Genomic DNA, 17,002 nt, shown 5'->3' with positions numbered 1-17,002 from the left:
GACCATTGCGGAATAGCATAATGTTGAGACTTCCCGTTCACCGCACCAACTATGATGGGTTTCGCCGTAGTTTTGTTAATGATTTTCGTCGTAGTACACACTTGAAATAAATCGCAGATTTCTGTGAAATTTACCAGAATTCTCAACTGCAGAACTGTTCGGTAAATATCCTTACAGACTTTTGGTGGTTTAGAAAGGAAAAAATCGAAGAAAATTTGGTGAAATAGATACCGAACAATTCTGCTGTTGAGATGTCGGTGAATTGAAGCGTGTGGTTGGCCGGGTTGGCTCCGCTAAGGGTGCCAGCCTTCAGTGGGCGCCAAAATCAAGAATCACCGTATGAGAAATAGAACCATTGTACTAGTTATGGGGCCGAACATTTTAAATCGATTATAAAGTCCAAAGATCTATAGGAGAAATATTTTGAGTGATGAGGGCAAACAATTTTTTTTCTTCATTTCCACATCAATATTCAACATGTCATATGGATAGAACTTTGAAATTTTAACATATATTCTGGTTTCTCGGGGACCTCCAGAAGCGGTTACAAGGGGCCTGTTTGATCTTTTGATTTTTTTGAATTTCAGTAGCGGAATCATTCCGTGATAATCCCGTGTCCTATCTATTTGCACAGTACTTGCAGCAGCGTACTAGCCTTTAGCAGTCGAAAGGAACGAAAGGAACAAACATGTTATTTTCTTAGACAATCCCAAGACGTAGTTCCACCGTTGCGTTCTTGATACCGAATTGATTCACCATGTGGAAATGACAACATGGATGTAATTAACCTCGGCTACATTTTCTGCGAACAACTCTTCACCAGACACAGTTCATGAATGTAGTAACTCTTCGTGTCGATGTGTTTGACAAGCCCGCTGAACCGCTTTGCTTTACCAAAGCTGGGGAAACTGTGGTTACCGTCGTAAATGGTGGATGCTTCGCATTGAGGCTCACCCAAATCTTTGAGCAAGCGTCTGAACAAGAAAGCTTCTTGACCTTTCGTGTCGATGTGTTTGACAAGCCCGCTGACCCGGTCGGCTCTACCAAGGCTGGGCAAACTTTGGTTACCGTCGTAAATGATGGATGCTTCGCGTTGAGGCTCATCCAAATCTTTGAGCAAGCGTCTGAGCCAGACAGCTTCTTAACAGGCCAGAGTCAAAGCAATATGCTCGGTAGTATATCCGGTAGATTGATGATCACCTGCCTAGTCCGAGTCGGGTCCAGTATTTACTGCGTGTTACTGTTACTAATGGCGTGCAAGACGATACCGAAGGCCCTCCACAGAAGCGGTCTCTTCAGCAGCGTTCTCGACTAAGCTACGCCGTAATGCTGAGGAAGGCCACATCACGGGTCGTTTCTGACACCATCTACTTGTCTCTTCCTCTGGACGATCAAGGCAGCTTTGACTCTGAAGTTGGAAATGGGATTCCATTTTTTAAGAAGGCTCAACGAGGAAAAGAGTAAAACAGAGCCAGTGACCCTCGAAAAAGCCTAGGAAACAGCCTCAAAGTGGGCCTCAATCTAACATAACCAGACCAAAAGTAGGTGGAAATGCTCGAAAACGTCTACCTGTTGTGGCTTCACACTTCTCCTAGTAACACTTCTCCTGAAGCAGCTGGCTTCAAAAATGCCGCTCCTCGAGTCGTTCGGATCCTTCGATGGCTAAATTTGCCGATAAGGCTCAAATGATTCCGTTTCTATCGACCTCTCATATGACCCCAGGAAGTACATCAATTGGGGAAAATATGCAGAGACCATCATCGATAAAAACACTTCCCCGCGGGAAGTGTACGAGTTTCTATCCCAGTTGATTCTTGAAAGCTCTCTTCAGGCACAACGCCGGCCGGTGCCCGAGGCTTCGGATCTTAGGAAGTCACACAGTCAGTGGAGGGATAGCAAGTGTACACAGCCTTATCATGAGAAATCCTCCGCGTTTGAAGAGTTTCGTAAAAACGGATAGGTCGTTCTTCACAAACGGTACATCACGCTCGAAATCCAGTTCAAGAAGCTGATCAAAGGGAAGAAACGCGGATGTTGAGGTACTTTTGTTGAAGGTTTGTGATGAAAGCTTTTTGAATCGTCGCGAATTCGTCGTCCATAAACAACGAAAATGAAAGCTTGGTTCGGTGGATACTGGATTTCGCAAAGAAAGTTTGTCCGCACGGGTAATATGGATCAACCCTTTTCGATTAACGAACTCTCACTTGCTGTCCTGTCATGCAACAATTCAGCTCCAGACGCAGATGGGTCAAAAACGGATGACTCCACTGTTTTCGGTGTTTTTAACGTTTTTCATAGTGCCTACTTTAAGCTGAAAGAGCCAAGTTCCGTGTATACTGCAGAGCTATACACAATTCACTTGAGCATATTGCATCGCTACCTCCTGACCACTTCTTTATTTTCACCGACAGCCTAAGTTTCCTGGAGGTTGTACAGTTAATGAAGCCGATTAAGCACTTAGCCTATCTTCTAACCGGAATATGGAAAGCATTGAGTGCATTATCAAAGTTGTTTTACACAATCATCATGGCTTGGGTCACTTCCCATTGCTCGACTCCGGGAAATGAGAAAGCGGACTCTTAGGCTAAGGTGATATTTACGATCGACAAAATCAGCTTCGATAAATTTTTCTCATTGGTCCATCCGGAAACCTTGACTAGCTGGCAACTAAAATGGACAAAATGGTTAGATGATTGTATTCAATTCGCCAACAAGTGTGGTTAAAAAAAATAATTTGGGACGAGACTTCATTCGAACTATGTGTCCACTACTGTCCAATCACTACTCTTAAAATGCATAGCTTTTTCAAGTGGGACTCTCAGAAGGCATTCTCAGTGTTTGCGGCGCGGATTATTATGACATTGACCATGTCGTGTGGGCATCCAAGGAGCATCGTGGCCCTAGATCTGCGCTATCTGAACATCTCCGGGTCCAAAAAAAGGCAGCCAAAACCTATTAGGAAGAATTGGCGAGTCTTGATCTCGAATACATGCCTCTTATCCATCAATTTCCATCCCTTAAGAATGTCTTCCTCTTATTTTCTACTGTTAAACCCCATTCGTATGTCTTTCTCTTGATGCTGTCTCCCAAGAAATTGTTTGTTCATCCCGTTACAGATGTGAAACATCGCCAAGAATGCCACCGCGAGTCTTTTGGTTTCTCAAAACTAAAATTTTAAAAGAAACGTGAAAAATGTATTGTAAACATGATTTCGGCTTCGTAATGCTTCACGGCAAATGAGTCTTCTAAATTAATGGTAGATAGAAAAAAAACGATATAAACAATTGACGTGACGGGGTGGACACCACTGATTCTCAGTGTTTCGTGCCTAATGAACTGTATCAAAATACTAAAATACTAAAACTGTTCTTTTTTCAAATCGCTGAACTAATTTACTTTCTCTTCTGATTGATACTGGCATTGGTAATGGTAATTCAAACTGTACAGCTCTCTCGTAGCGTATAATAAAAAAGTTCAGAGCCGCATTCAGGAAAACAGTTGTTGAAAGTCAAGGGGCATATCAATTCCGAAACACTCAGCAATCATATTTTCTGCGAAGATCTCAGTAAACGATGCTGAGACACGGCTAAAATTTTGCTGAAAGTCAGCTAACAAATGCTACTTCACCTGAGCCCGCTTTTTCCGAACTCAGAAAAGCAGAATATAATGTGTAGAGATAATGACGGCTTTGGCATTGTCTGCCATTTCAAATATTCCATTTCAGGTTGTAGATTATTTTTTAACTAAAATAGGATCAATCTCACCATTTCGGAAGCATTCTCATGTATGTAGAACATCTAACGAGCACAGCAACTTGCATCAACACTATAATAATTCCAGTCGATATAATCGAAAAACTATAAACTTCACTCTAGTAGAAAAAAAAACTGAACTCTAAATCGCACCATTCGTTTTATGCATTTTTAAGTGTAGTATTATTACCGTTATTTCCAAAAACGTTTTTTTTTATCCATTTTATTATTTTTCTTCTCATTTCTCCTTCCTTTTCCCAAAAAAGCTTGTTTTGCTAGGTTAGTAGTTTACTTTTAGGTAGTAGGTATATTTACACTTTTTTCGCTAGCTATAAATTACTCTTTTGTTTACATCTATCTTCTACGTAACACTCTTCTCTTTACGATTCTTGGTTTTTCTTATTTGTTCTTTCTCATCAATAGCTTAACATTAACTCACACACGCGTCGCGCTCGAACCTAACCTAATAAAAAAAATAACATAATATTTTATTTTCTCTCTTTTTCTCTCACACACTACGATCCTATCGCTCTTTCTCTCTCGATCTCATTTATGGAATACGTCTCCCTTAGTGACTCAAAAAAATAATTGTTTTTGTGATTTTCCTAGCACTTATTCTCAACTGGTTTTGCGCTTCTGCCGGTTGCCTTTGTGTTGGTGGGATGGAAATTATCGTTATTAAAAAAAAACAAATAGGAAAATAAACAAATGTATACAATACACAATATATTATTGCTCTAGCTGTCTGTCAGTCTGTGGGTGTGGTTTGCTTTTTCTTTTTTTTTCTAAACTATTGAATATTGTGGCTGGTTGTATGAAAATTACTTAACATCGTTTCACGGCACTGTGATCGCAACTTGAGTAGGACTTTCATTCTGTACCGTCGTTGCTCAAATAAATACAAGGAGTTTAATTTCAGCGAGGGAACATGGGGATTTGTTGAATTTCAAAAGAAGCGTTGCACCGACTTCACGGTTAACCGTTTCTCACTCTCTCTCTTTGTTTCTCATTTTACATAAAGGTAGGAAGGGGACAGAATGCTAGGGGGAGGGCTTTAAAGCAGCGAGAATCAGTAGGTTCTCAAGGGTTTGTTTCTCTAGTGAATTCATGGTTTGTTTTAGCCTCTTTTGGTCGAATGTGTTTACGAGTTGCGTGTGTGTATGCATTTGTAGTTGTATGATATTGCGCTGCGTTTCATAATAATCCTAAATTACGAATCAATCTTAAAACAAATTGAACAAAATGACGACCAACGGAGGCTTTCCTGTGATCTAACGTACAAGTGTATGTGTGTGTATGTGGTGTTCGTGTTGGTGTGCTATTTTGCTTCTCCTTAGATGCTGAAGTGACTTTTTCTCTTATATGAATGTGTGTTTGTATCAGTTATGTTCGATGCTTTCTAAAACTTCTAAATTGATTAAAAACGGATTTTCATTCCCATTTTAAATACTCTTGTTTCCATTTCCGCTTCCGCTGTCCTCTGACTTATATGGCGCATCAATGCGAGTGTGCCTAAGGCTAGCCTGTATTAATTCAGCTTGAGAGCGTCAATTCGAAGCTCTGTATTGGAACTGTAGTTTACCTTGCGCTCAGGGTGCGCGCCACCTTCCGGTGAGCACCCGGAACTTCTGTTTATGTGTGATAGTGGTTTGCTATTATCTACCTGTATTTGGGTTTCCTGGCGAACCGCGTCCTACCTTCCCCCATTTATACTTCACCCGAAGGTCCCACTGAAGGGGACCAAGCAGCAGCGACGCCGCGGCTACTCACGAATCCGTTCCTGGCTCGTACCGGAACAATGGACTCTTTCGTAACTTCCGCAGCTTGTTGCTGCTGCTGCCTGTTTGGGGGGTCGACGCGTCCGTTGGTTCTACTGCCTGTGGCCGAAAGTCTGCTTCTATCGGTACTGATCGCATCGAACTCCTTTCCGTAGGGATCCGAGTCGAAATGGATCAGCGGCTGCTGTCTATTGATGGACTGTTTCTTTCTGTACTGTTGCTGCGGTGGCGGTGGAATGACCAGCGCAGACCCGCCGAGCATGGCCCCACCGCCGGGAGCACTGTTCACGTAGTCATGCCCTTGGATGACGCCTTCCTCGCTGCCACTTCTCCTGCTTCTACTGCCGTGGATACCGGGGCTGACGCTTCGCGATTTGCCACGCGAATCCAGCGCCCGAAATCGGCTGGCACTGCGGCTATCCCGAGCCCCCACACTACCTCCTCCTCCTCCTCCTACCATTGTTACTGACCTTGCTGTTCCGCTCTCGATATCGGTGGGTAAGAACTCCACCCTGTCTTCGTCATCATTCCCATCAACATCCTCGTCTTCGTCCTCGTCCAGGGGTTCCTCTTCTTCGGCTATGGTATCATCAATATCTCTACTATGATATGATATGGCTAATGAATCACAGATCAATCGGTTACCAAGTTGGTCACTGGAAGAGAAGAGAAATCGCCGGAACGGCGTTTGTTTAGATTGGATTGGTCCATAGGTTTCCGGAATCTGTGGTGAGCAGTCTCATTTGTACCCGAGGGCGATTAGTGTTGGATTGAAAGAATTATTAGTTGATGTATAGATGAGTAAAATATCTTATTATGAGAATTGTGAAATAAATTAAAATAAATCGTTTTCCAATCTCAAAAATTCACATATATAACGAAAAAACCGGCGAGAGCTTAAAGAGACGTCAACAAAGTTGCCACAAGGAGACAATGGGTCAAAGAATTGTTGAGTGGGTCAATGTGGTCCTGTATAATGAGCAGCTAGAAGTAGCTCGAAGGTCTTCCCTTCCCGCTCTGTTCCATTTGTTGACAAAAAAGAACGAGCAGGATGAAAGCAACTTCGAACTACTTAAACTAACTTATTTCAACTACTTATAATGCTTGTAGAAAAGATGGAATGTATCTGAGGGCAAGAAAACTAAATTATAAGAGACCTTTTGGAACGATTTTGTTTTCCGACCTCCAGACTGTAGGAGAGACCGTTGACCCATTCTCACCCCGGATGACGGTACCGTAGAATAAGATGACAAAAGCTGTACTTTATGTCTCAAGGCCAAATATGCGAAGAAAAGCTCTCTGCGGTGTAGGAGACTTGAACAGCTTAAAAAGGCGATATAATTCTCGTGTTCAAAAAAGATACAGAAGAACGTGCAAGACGCTGGTGTGGGTTGTGGATTGGAGATCATATTTTCGGTAAAGCAAGTTACCTTGTAACCAGACGACAACTATCATGGTTCCAATGGTCGTGGTCAAAAATACAAAGGGAACATTTCCTTCAATTCTGAAGATGTTATGAACCACCTCAGGCTTGCTTTAAGTGCCTCGTATGCGGGCACAAATTGTTTAGAAAGACAGAGTAATCCTTGTATGAGATGCGGCACAAAGGCCATATGGCGCTAATCTGTAAAGCAACGCCGAAGTGTTCGAATGCCTACACCGCATTAAACAAACTGAGTCATGGACCAATGAATTCAGTAACAATTTGGACTAGTCGTCGGTATTCTGTACAAGAGACTTTTTACCATAATCGACTCTAACCATTTCCACTCGTAAAATGCTGATATCCGGTGTGGTTTTCAAAAAGCTAAAAAAAAGTTCATACGGATGGTTTAGTGTTTTGGGTCAGATTTTTTTCATTAACGCCTTATAGCCTATTTAGATTGCGTCATTTATTATAATACTTATCTTGTTAAATATGAGAAAGAAAATTAAATGTATGGAAATATTGCATCAAGTTACTCTTTATCATGATATTTATTATCAGATTATCATAATTGGCGTAATCTGAATAGGATATTAGGGTGTTTAGATTACCCCCAGCCTTCAAGCAGTACCTACGTTGTTGTTTATCATATACGACAGCCCCTCGAACGCAAAAAAAATATCTTGATCATTCGAAATCAATCTTTTAGAGAAGAATGATAATGGGACTAACACAGATGAGTGCTGAAACAAATAAACGACACAAACAGCACCGACGACGGTCCGACGTGATAGTGATGTTTCTCAATATTTTTCTTTAATTTTTTATGAATATCTAGGGTAGTCGAATAAGGTCAAATAAACAAAATTGCCTTTAGGATCCCATACAGCCCGGTAGATACTTTTATGTGATGCGATAACGAAGTTAGATGCTTCAGCCAAATCCTAACCCAATCAATACCTTTCCGAATATCTAATTCCGTAGTGTTTGAAAACTTGACTTGTGCAATTGCACAACATGTGAAAGATTTATTTCGAAAAATCAAGTGATAATGCTCGTATAGTCTGATCTGAATAAACCATTAGAGGCATTCCACGGGGGCATGTCAGTCGATCCTGAGCGACCATTTCGAAAATATTTGAAACTATGCACAGTTTTTCAATTTCATCTAAATCGTCATTTTTCGATATCAAATCTTCATATTGAGTCACGACTAACTTTTCAAAAGGGTGTATGTGAAAATGGTTCAAAAATATTTAAAAAGCTGCACAGCAAAAACGGAATGTTCGATTGTTATGATTTTTCAGCAAAGTTAGACAACTAAATGGTGATTCTTAAGAAAATGTGCACAGTAAAAAAAATTTTTTGCCTTTGAAAATATCATTTTTGTCACAAAAACTCAAATATCTCAAAACCCTATCTTTTTTCGAACGTAATTTTTTTTGGGAAAACGGTCCATTATATTAGGGGCCGTACACATATTACGTAAGCACTTATGGGGGGAGGGGGGTTTGTCAATATCTTACGCTCCATATAAATAAAAAATCATTTGTATGGAAAAAATCTTACATGGGGGGAGGGGGGGTCGAAAAACACAGAAAAATTGCTTACGTAATAAGTGTACGACCCCTTAGCTATCTACCATAAAAATTTGGTGATGGTAAACTAATAAACAAAAAAGTTATGACATTTCAAACATTTCACAATTTTCACATTTAGTAAAAAAAATTTTTTTTCTGTGTAAGTTATTTCGAGAATTGCAGTTTGATGCAGATTTTATTGTTAAGGGACGTGATTTAAACAAGTTGTTTTCATGATATTTTGATTTAATTATTCATAGCTTCTATAAGAAACTTAGACACGATCCAGTGTTGTGATCAAAAGTATTGATAGTGTCATAATTTTCATTGCACGTGACTGGCGAAAAATTCTTTTAATAGTGTTGAAACCTGTTGATAATAACGTTGATAGAAACATATCAGAAATGTTATTTTTAAGACAAAAGCTGCAAAATCAAAGATTTATATACACGTGTACGTCTATAGTTTACCTGCAAAAATATACCTCTTAGAGAATAGACTTTATGATCGGGAGGAAACGGGTATCTTCAACAACAACAAATGCATGATAGGTACATACCATGACAATGCTCACGAAAAAGCAAAAAATTACTACTACTAAGGTTGTTAAAGATCTTATAGTATTTTTTTCTTCAGTCAAGCAAATGACACCAAACTAGTCAGTAAAAACTTAAAAGTGATTTTGTTTATTGAAATATTACGAACAACATGAGTAGCCGCTTTCTCAACTGTTGTAGGCCGTTTGATGGAAAAAAGTGTTCAAAAGAGTTACGAAATCTCACCGAAAGCACCATAGATAAACTGAAAGCGACTGGTTATGCTCCAATGTCCACATTGAATACAAATTTACGCATTAGCACGTCCTGCCGTCTAAACATTGACAAAAGAGCAATCTGTATATCATCGGTTGAGCAGAGCGCAGGAAGTTCGAAAACGACAGCAACTGAGGAATTGCCAGATGTATCGACAACAACTGAGGAATTACCAGAAGTATTAAGTGCTGAGAGCCTTGCCACCGTACCATCAGCAAAATCTGTTTCAACAAATCAATCGGAAGATGAGTGTATCCTTTTCTAGTCTAGTACTGCATTAACAGATGAGACAAAAGAAATAGTAGTTCAATATTTTGAAGATGATGAAGTAAGTCGAGCTATGCCTGGTCAAAAAGATTATGTATCAGTAAAAAAAGATGGAAAGCGTCAAGCAATCCAAAAACGATTAATGATGACGACTTTGAAAGAAGCGTACACACGCTTCAAGGAAATTCACGATAATATTAAAATAGGTTTTTCCTCATTTGCAAGCCTTCGGCCAAGGCAATGTAAGCTTCTTTCCAATTCAGGAACACATAATGTGTGTGTGTGCACAACCCATGAGAATATTAATCTTATTTTACATAGTTTGAAAAGAATCAATTTAACAAAGGATATTAAAATGTTAACTGGTAGTCTTTTGTGTGAAAATACAACATCAAATTGCTATCTACGATCTTGTTCGGATTGTCCAGATTCTTCATCATTGGAAAATACTTTATTCGCTGAGTTTGAAGAAAAATATATTGATCAGTTATCATTTGAGCAATGGGTGACCACGGATAGGTGTGACATAAAAACTATTGTAAACCCTGTAGATGAGTTTGTGTCATATTTTTGCTTGAAATTAGAAAGTTTAATCCCTCACGATTTCATTAAAACAGAACAATCCAGATTTTTAAAAAATACGAAAAATACATTACAAAATGGTGAATTTTTAGTCATTTGTGATTTTTCTGAAAATTACAGCTTTGTATTGCAAGATCGCAGTACAAAAATCGTAAGAATTTTTCGAGCCTATGTCAATTTAAATCAATGTACGGAATTGATGCAGAATGGCATTTTTTTGCTACATCACATGGCAAAGGTCCTTGTGATGCTATTGGAGGAACAATAAAGCGCATGGCCACAAGAGCAAGTTTAGCCAAAGAACGTGAGCATCCAATTAAAACTGCGAAAGAACTTTTTGATTGGGCAAATCGTAGAAAAGAAAAAGATTTAACCAAATTATCATTTTGTTTTACTACTACTGAAGAGTACGAAATAAAGGCTTCAGAGCTCAGCGAGCAATTTAATAACGCGAAAACGATCCAAGGAACCCAAAAATTTCACTGTTTCATTCCATTGTCGGAAAATAAAATTAAAGCAAAACTATACTCAAACTGTGCTGATAATAATTCAAAAGTGTTCGATATTTTTTTTAAAATAAGTATTAATAAACTGTTTTCATGATATCATAACCCATACCAAAATTCAAACCCAAAACTCTTAGAGTTTCTATAACAACATTGTGTAACTGCCACATTTAATTTAATACTTAGGATAATATTAATTCATTTTTATTTATTTATACATATAATATTTATACATATAATATACATAATATCGATGAATACATAAATATGGAATATCATACAAACAACTTGTTTAACTCACGCAAGGCCCTTAACAATAAAATTAGCATCAAACTGCGATTCTTGAAAAAAAAATACACGGAAATTTTTTTTTGTTTACTATATGTGAAAATTGTGAAATGTTTGAAATGTCATAACTTTTTTGTTTATTAGTTTACCATCACCAAATTTTTATGGTAGATAGCTAATATAATGGACCGTTTTCCCTAAAAAAATTACGTTCGAAAAAAGATAGGGTTTTGAGATATTTGAGTTTTTGTGACAAAATGATATTTTTAAAGGCAAAAAATTTTTTTTTACTGTGCACATTTTCTTAAGAATCACCATTTAGTTGTCTAACTTTGCTGAAAAAATCATAACAATCGAACATTCCGTTTTGCTGTGCAGCTTTTAAATATTTTTGAACCATTTTCACATACACCCTTTTGAAAAATTAGTCGTGACTCAATATGAAGATTTGATATCGAAAAATGACGATTTAGATGAAATTGAAAAACTGTGCAAAGTTTCAACTCAATAGAAAATCATGAATTAAAAATTTTCTTAAATTTTGATGCTGTTGCTTGGAATCGCTCATTAGAACTTTAGTTTCGTCCAACTGCACACTGCTCTAAATATTAAATATGAGACAAGAAAGCGAAATCACCACAAAATGTCACGTGCCATTTGGTCAGTCGAATGAAATTTCGGATCTCTCGCCTGCCTCAGATTCATATTTATTACGAAATTTAACGAAATTGAGAAAGGAAATTATCTCTCTTCATGAATTGGAACTGGTCCATCAGATTCAGAACTGACTGTTTTCGTAAGTAGGAATCATGCATCATGAACACAAAAAGCAGACTTGATCCTGAAAGCATGACTAGGATTTTTGTCGATTTTTTCCGATAATGCGACTTTTTAAAATGTCGAGACAGGATCAGATTCAAGAATCAGGATTTTTTGTTGCATTGCACATTTTTTGCGATAATAGATCGCAGCAAGCCATGCGCGCGGATGGCGGCTTTTTTTTTTTTTTTTTTTAATTTTAATTTTATTTGCTATTTATCTAATACGTGCATTCATCTCTTAGACTAGGTGTTCCGTGTTTTCTAAACACTATCATCCTTATTTGCTATGTTATATTTTTAGTTATTATTAATGAATTTCAATTGCCTCTGGCAGTTAGAATTTTTCCTCTGGTTGAATTGAACCATGTAGGAATTACAATGTTTTCAACTTAAACTAATCTTAACCTATTTTATACTAAGGGTACAAGGAGTTAATCATTGCAATAGAAGATTGCAACGATTTTTGTCTAAAATTGAAAATTATTTTGTTGGACATTTGTTGCAAATGTCTCAATATTAGAAATTCTATGAAGTTCATTGGTACTATACCACGGAGGCAACTTCAGAATCATTTTCAAAATTTTATTTTGAATCCTCTGAAGTGCCTTCTTTCTGGTATTGCAGCAACTAGTCCATATTGGCACAGCATACAACATGGCTGGTCTAAAAATTTGTTTGTAAATCAAAAGTTTGTTCTTACGACAAAGTTTTGATTTTTTGTTTATAAGTAGATATAGATACTTAATATATTAATATATTTAATATGTTATTACATTTGGCTTGAATGCCATCAATGCGATTTTTAAAAATTGATTTTTGGTACAGCAGAAGTCCTAAATATTTAGCTTCGCTAGACCAATTAATTGGAATCCCATTCATAGTGACAATATGTCTGCTGGAAGGTTTCAAATAAGTGGGAAATTATAAGCTGAGTTTTGGAAGCATTCGGGGAAATTTTCCATTTTCGCAAGTAAGTGGAGAAAATATCCAAACTTTATTTTTCAATCTACTACAAATGACACGAAGGCTTCGCCCTTTGGCTGAAAGGCCCGTGTCATCTGCAAACAAAGATTTTTGACACCCTGGTGGCAAATCAGGTAAGTCAGAAGTGAAAATGTTATACAATATGGGCCCCAGTATGCTGCCTTTAGAATTCTGATAGTTTACCTGCAGTGAGCGATCTGATAAATAATTTTGGATCAGTTTAATAATGTACAGAGGAAAATTAAAATTCATCAATTTTACAATCAAACCTTCATGCCAAACACTGTTAAATACCTTCTCTATATCGAGAAGAGCAACTCCAGTCGAATATCTTTCAGATTTGTTGAGCAGAATTGAATTCGTAACTCTTAATAACTGATGAGTGGTTGAATGCCCATGGCGAAAACCAAATTGCTCATTTTAGCATTAGCATTAGCATTGTTACGGTGTAATTCGTAGATTGGACACTAGTGATACTCATGTTTTACTTTTGAGATCCTTATCTAGAATGCTATCAGAAATCAAGAAGGGGAGTGGTCCTTGATTCCAGTCTCAAATAAAAATAACAAAAGCATGAGGATTACTACTCCTGGCCACGCCCATCTTCACCGTAACTAGGGAGAGGAAGGAAGTGTTGATGTAGTACTTACTTAACGAGAGGCCACCGACTTAGCGACACCCTCATAAGTACCACGGAGTTGGATAATGAGGAAGGTAATCGTTGGGTCAGGATTTGCCTGTAGCTGGCAATGTAACCGTGGTAGATCTTACCCCGTAACACACCACGTAAAGGTGTCTACCCAGCATTACGGGTAATGGCGAAAACCAAATTGCTCATCAGCAAAAATAGAATTGTCATTAATATGAACCATCATTCTATTTAAAATAATCTTTTCAAACAGTTCGCTTATTGAAGAAAGCAAACTGATTGGACGATAACTAGAACCTCAGCTGGATTTTTGTCCGGCTTTAAAATTGGAACAACTTTGGCGTTCTTCCATTTATCTGGGAAGTATGCCAATTGAAAACATTTGTTAAATAAATTAACCAAAAAGGACAAAGAGCTCTCAGGAAGTTTTTTGATAAGTATGTATGTAGAAAATACCACCATCACCCGGTGCTTTCATACTTTCAAATTTTCTATTAATAGATCTTACTTCATCCAAATTAGTTCCCAACGAAGGGTCAAAAACATTATCTTGATTGAGAATGTCTTCGAAGCTTCGTGTAACCTGATCCTCAATTGGACTAGTGAGACCTAGACTAAAATCATGGGCACTCTCGAACTGCTGAGCAAGTTTTTGAGCCTTTTCGCCATTTGTTAATAAAATTGTATTTCTCTCTTTAAGCGCTGAAATTGGCTTTTGAGGTTTTTTAAGAATTTTCGTTATTTTCCAAAAGGGTTTCGAACTGGGAACCAACTTCGATACATTATTCCCAAAGTTGCTATTTCTCAGAATAGCGAAACGTTTTGCCTTTCTTCTACAACGAAGTTGTACCGAAAGGCTATCATTTCACTCCGAAAACGAACTTTTTATAGAAACCTCTAAGACCCATAGTAGCACATGTATGTCTGTCCGTGTGTATGTATGTGTGTATGTGTATGCACAAAAGCTAAGAAAAACATTAGACAACTTTTCGCATAGTAATCCTTAACCGATTTTCTTGCAACAAGTTTATTCGACAGGGAACAAAGCCTTATTGATCACTATTGAATTTGAAAACGATCGGTCATTGCATTCAAAAGTTATGAAGAAAACGGTACATCGAACCATGTAAGCCCCACATAAGGTTGGTATCTTAACTAAATGCGAGAAAGGCACCACCAACGCTAGGTGGATTAATCTGGTTTTTTAAATTTAATTTTGCAAATCTCACCAAATAACTTTCAAGGCGGGATCGCGAGTTCTTTGGTATTGCCTTCGCCTCACATTTTTAAGACGGATCAGTAGCTGAAGATCCTCGTCAATAATAATGGAGTTGAATTTAATTTTACATTTAGGAATTGCAATACCTCTGGCTTCGACAATTAAATTTGTCAAAGATACGCATTATCAATATCACTTTTGGTATCGAGAGGAATATCATCATTCAAAATTCCATCCAAGTTCCAATCAGCTCTATGATAATTAAAAGTAGAGCTGATTGGATTATAAATGGCTTCTTGTGAGATTTCAAACGTCACAGGAAGGTGATCAGAGTCAAAATCAGCATGAGTTACCAATTGGCCGGACTTTAATCCGTTAAAACCAAATCAATTGTCGAAGGATTTCGAGTGGATGAAAAACATGTTGGGCCATTGGGATATTGAATAGTATAATATCCCGCATAACAATCTTCAAATAAAATTTTACCATTGGAATTGCTTTGAGCATTATTCCATGAACGGTGTTTGGCATTGAAGTCACCAATTACGAAGAACTTTGATTTGTTGCGAGCAGTACTGTTATTTCTCATTTTCAATGAAAGATGTCACGCGATGTTTACATATCTACCCCTTTCAATATCTATAGAAACGCGAAAGATGAATGGCATGCTAAAAAAATCTCAAAAAATATTTGTTCCATGACAGTGCATGAAAGTGAGCAGTATCTGTTATATTTTTGCATTTATTACCACTTTCAACTCGGTAAATTAAAGGAGTATGCTTAATTTATCGACTAGTCACTATTGGTCGCATATATCTATTAAAATAACTTAGAAATTTTAATTTAAAAAAAAGCACAACATCCTTTCATGACTGCCTTTCATGAGAAATTGATCAAAGAACCCACTATACTTTCATTTAATCACCTGAAATAGAAAAAGGCGCTTTGCTCTCTGTCTTATGACGATCACGACCTTTTCCAGTACTGGTTGCGAGTCAGAATTTGAAGATCAGCTTTCAACAAATTCTGTTGCTGCCCATTGCATTGAAAAGGCAAGTAGGCTGCAATGAAGGAAAATATTCCAAAATTTGTTTCAACAGAAACTCCCAAGGTTTCAAAAACTTTGGTTTCGAACGAAGAAAATAATTTATGTTTGATACGTCTATTAATGACAATGGCGACCCCACCACAGGCGCTGTCAAGACGATCATTTCTGTAGATAAAATAATTCGGATCTCTTTTAATGGAGAGTCTTGGTTTTAAATACGTTTCAGTTATAATGGCAATGTGCACATTATGAACTGATAGGAAGTTGAATAATTCATCTTCGTTACCCTTTAAAGAGCGGGCATTCCAATTTAAAATTTTCAAACAATTATTTGGATCCATTAAAAAGAAGTCCAATAACAATTGTTTGAGTATATTTGATACCAACCTGAACAGCTTCAGTTTTGGTATTTGCTTTGAACATTGCATCAATCATGTGATGCAATTGTTCATTTAGAAAATCAAAGTCGGAAGCAGGCATGCTACCTGAGTCGTCAGAACGAATGTTATTTTCCGTCGAAGAATCGGTATGAAAATAATTCATCGTCGGTAAATTTTTAGAAATAAAATTTTGCCTGCCTGCAGCGATGCTAGCATAGGAGGGCGTGTTTGAAAAATTAGAATTCGACGAACTGCTCGTTAGGTAGGAGCAAAATTTGTTCGTGGATTGTGGTGGGTATGAATTGCTCGACCGGCAAATGATTGCGGATTTTGAGCGTTTAAAATATGTGTACCCGGCGAATCTGGGATCCTAGTGGAATTTCCCGTCATCAATTTTGCACGGGAATTCAAAACTTTTTTTGCGTGAAAGGCATTCCCAGAAATTGGATTTATGATTACCCCCACAGTTGGCACATTTAAACTTATTGGAAACTTCTCTCACAGGATAGGCATCCTTGGCGTGAGAGGTTCCACCACAAATCATGCATTTAGCATCTATGTGGCAATGTTTAGTTCCGTGACCCCACTTTTGGCACTTTGGGTATGGGGTTTTGGAAATTTCCCCCAGGCTTGCGGTAATGTTCCCATGTAACACGGACATGAGACATAATACAGGTCTTTTCCAAACTTTTCATATTATTTAGTTCATTTTTGTTAAAGTGAACTAAATGAAATTCTTGAGAAATACCCCTCTGGGAAGTACCAGAGCGAGATTTCTGTTACATCTTAACTACTTGGACTGGTGAAAATCCAAGTAATTCAGAAATTTCAATTTTAATCTCATTCAGTGATTTGTCATCACTGGGGAGACCTTTCAAGACGCTTTAAGGCATAAAAGCATCATCGTGTT

At 37.8% G+C, this 17,002-nt stretch overlaps 1 protein-coding gene across 5 annotated transcripts in view; it reads right to left on the bottom strand.

Moving 5' to 3' along the window:
- Positions 1-4,039: 4,039 nt before the first annotated feature.
- The window catches only part of LOC134226440 (insulin-like receptor), a 271,805-nt gene continuing 258,842 nt past the window's right edge, over positions 4,040-17,002 (bottom strand). For 4 of the 5 annotated variants that reach the window (XM_062707206.1, XM_062707207.1, XM_062707208.1 and 1 more), the window contains exon 15: positions 4,040-6,186. In XM_062707206.1, the coding sequence (XP_062563190.1) occupies positions 5,460-6,186 (727 nt within the window). In that variant the 3' untranslated portion in view covers positions 4,040-5,459. The remainder of the gene's footprint in view (positions 6,187-17,002) is intronic. The other variant, XM_062707212.1, reaches the window with a different exon arrangement.

Source organism: Armigeres subalbatus, chromosome 3 (assembly GCF_024139115.2).
Source record: "Armigeres subalbatus isolate Guangzhou_Male chromosome 3, GZ_Asu_2, whole genome shotgun sequence".
Lineage (NCBI taxonomy): Eukaryota > Metazoa > Arthropoda > Insecta > Diptera > Culicidae > Armigeres > Armigeres subalbatus.
Note: the sequence above shows the minus strand (reverse complement) of the source record. Positions and strands in the feature narration are given on the sequence as shown.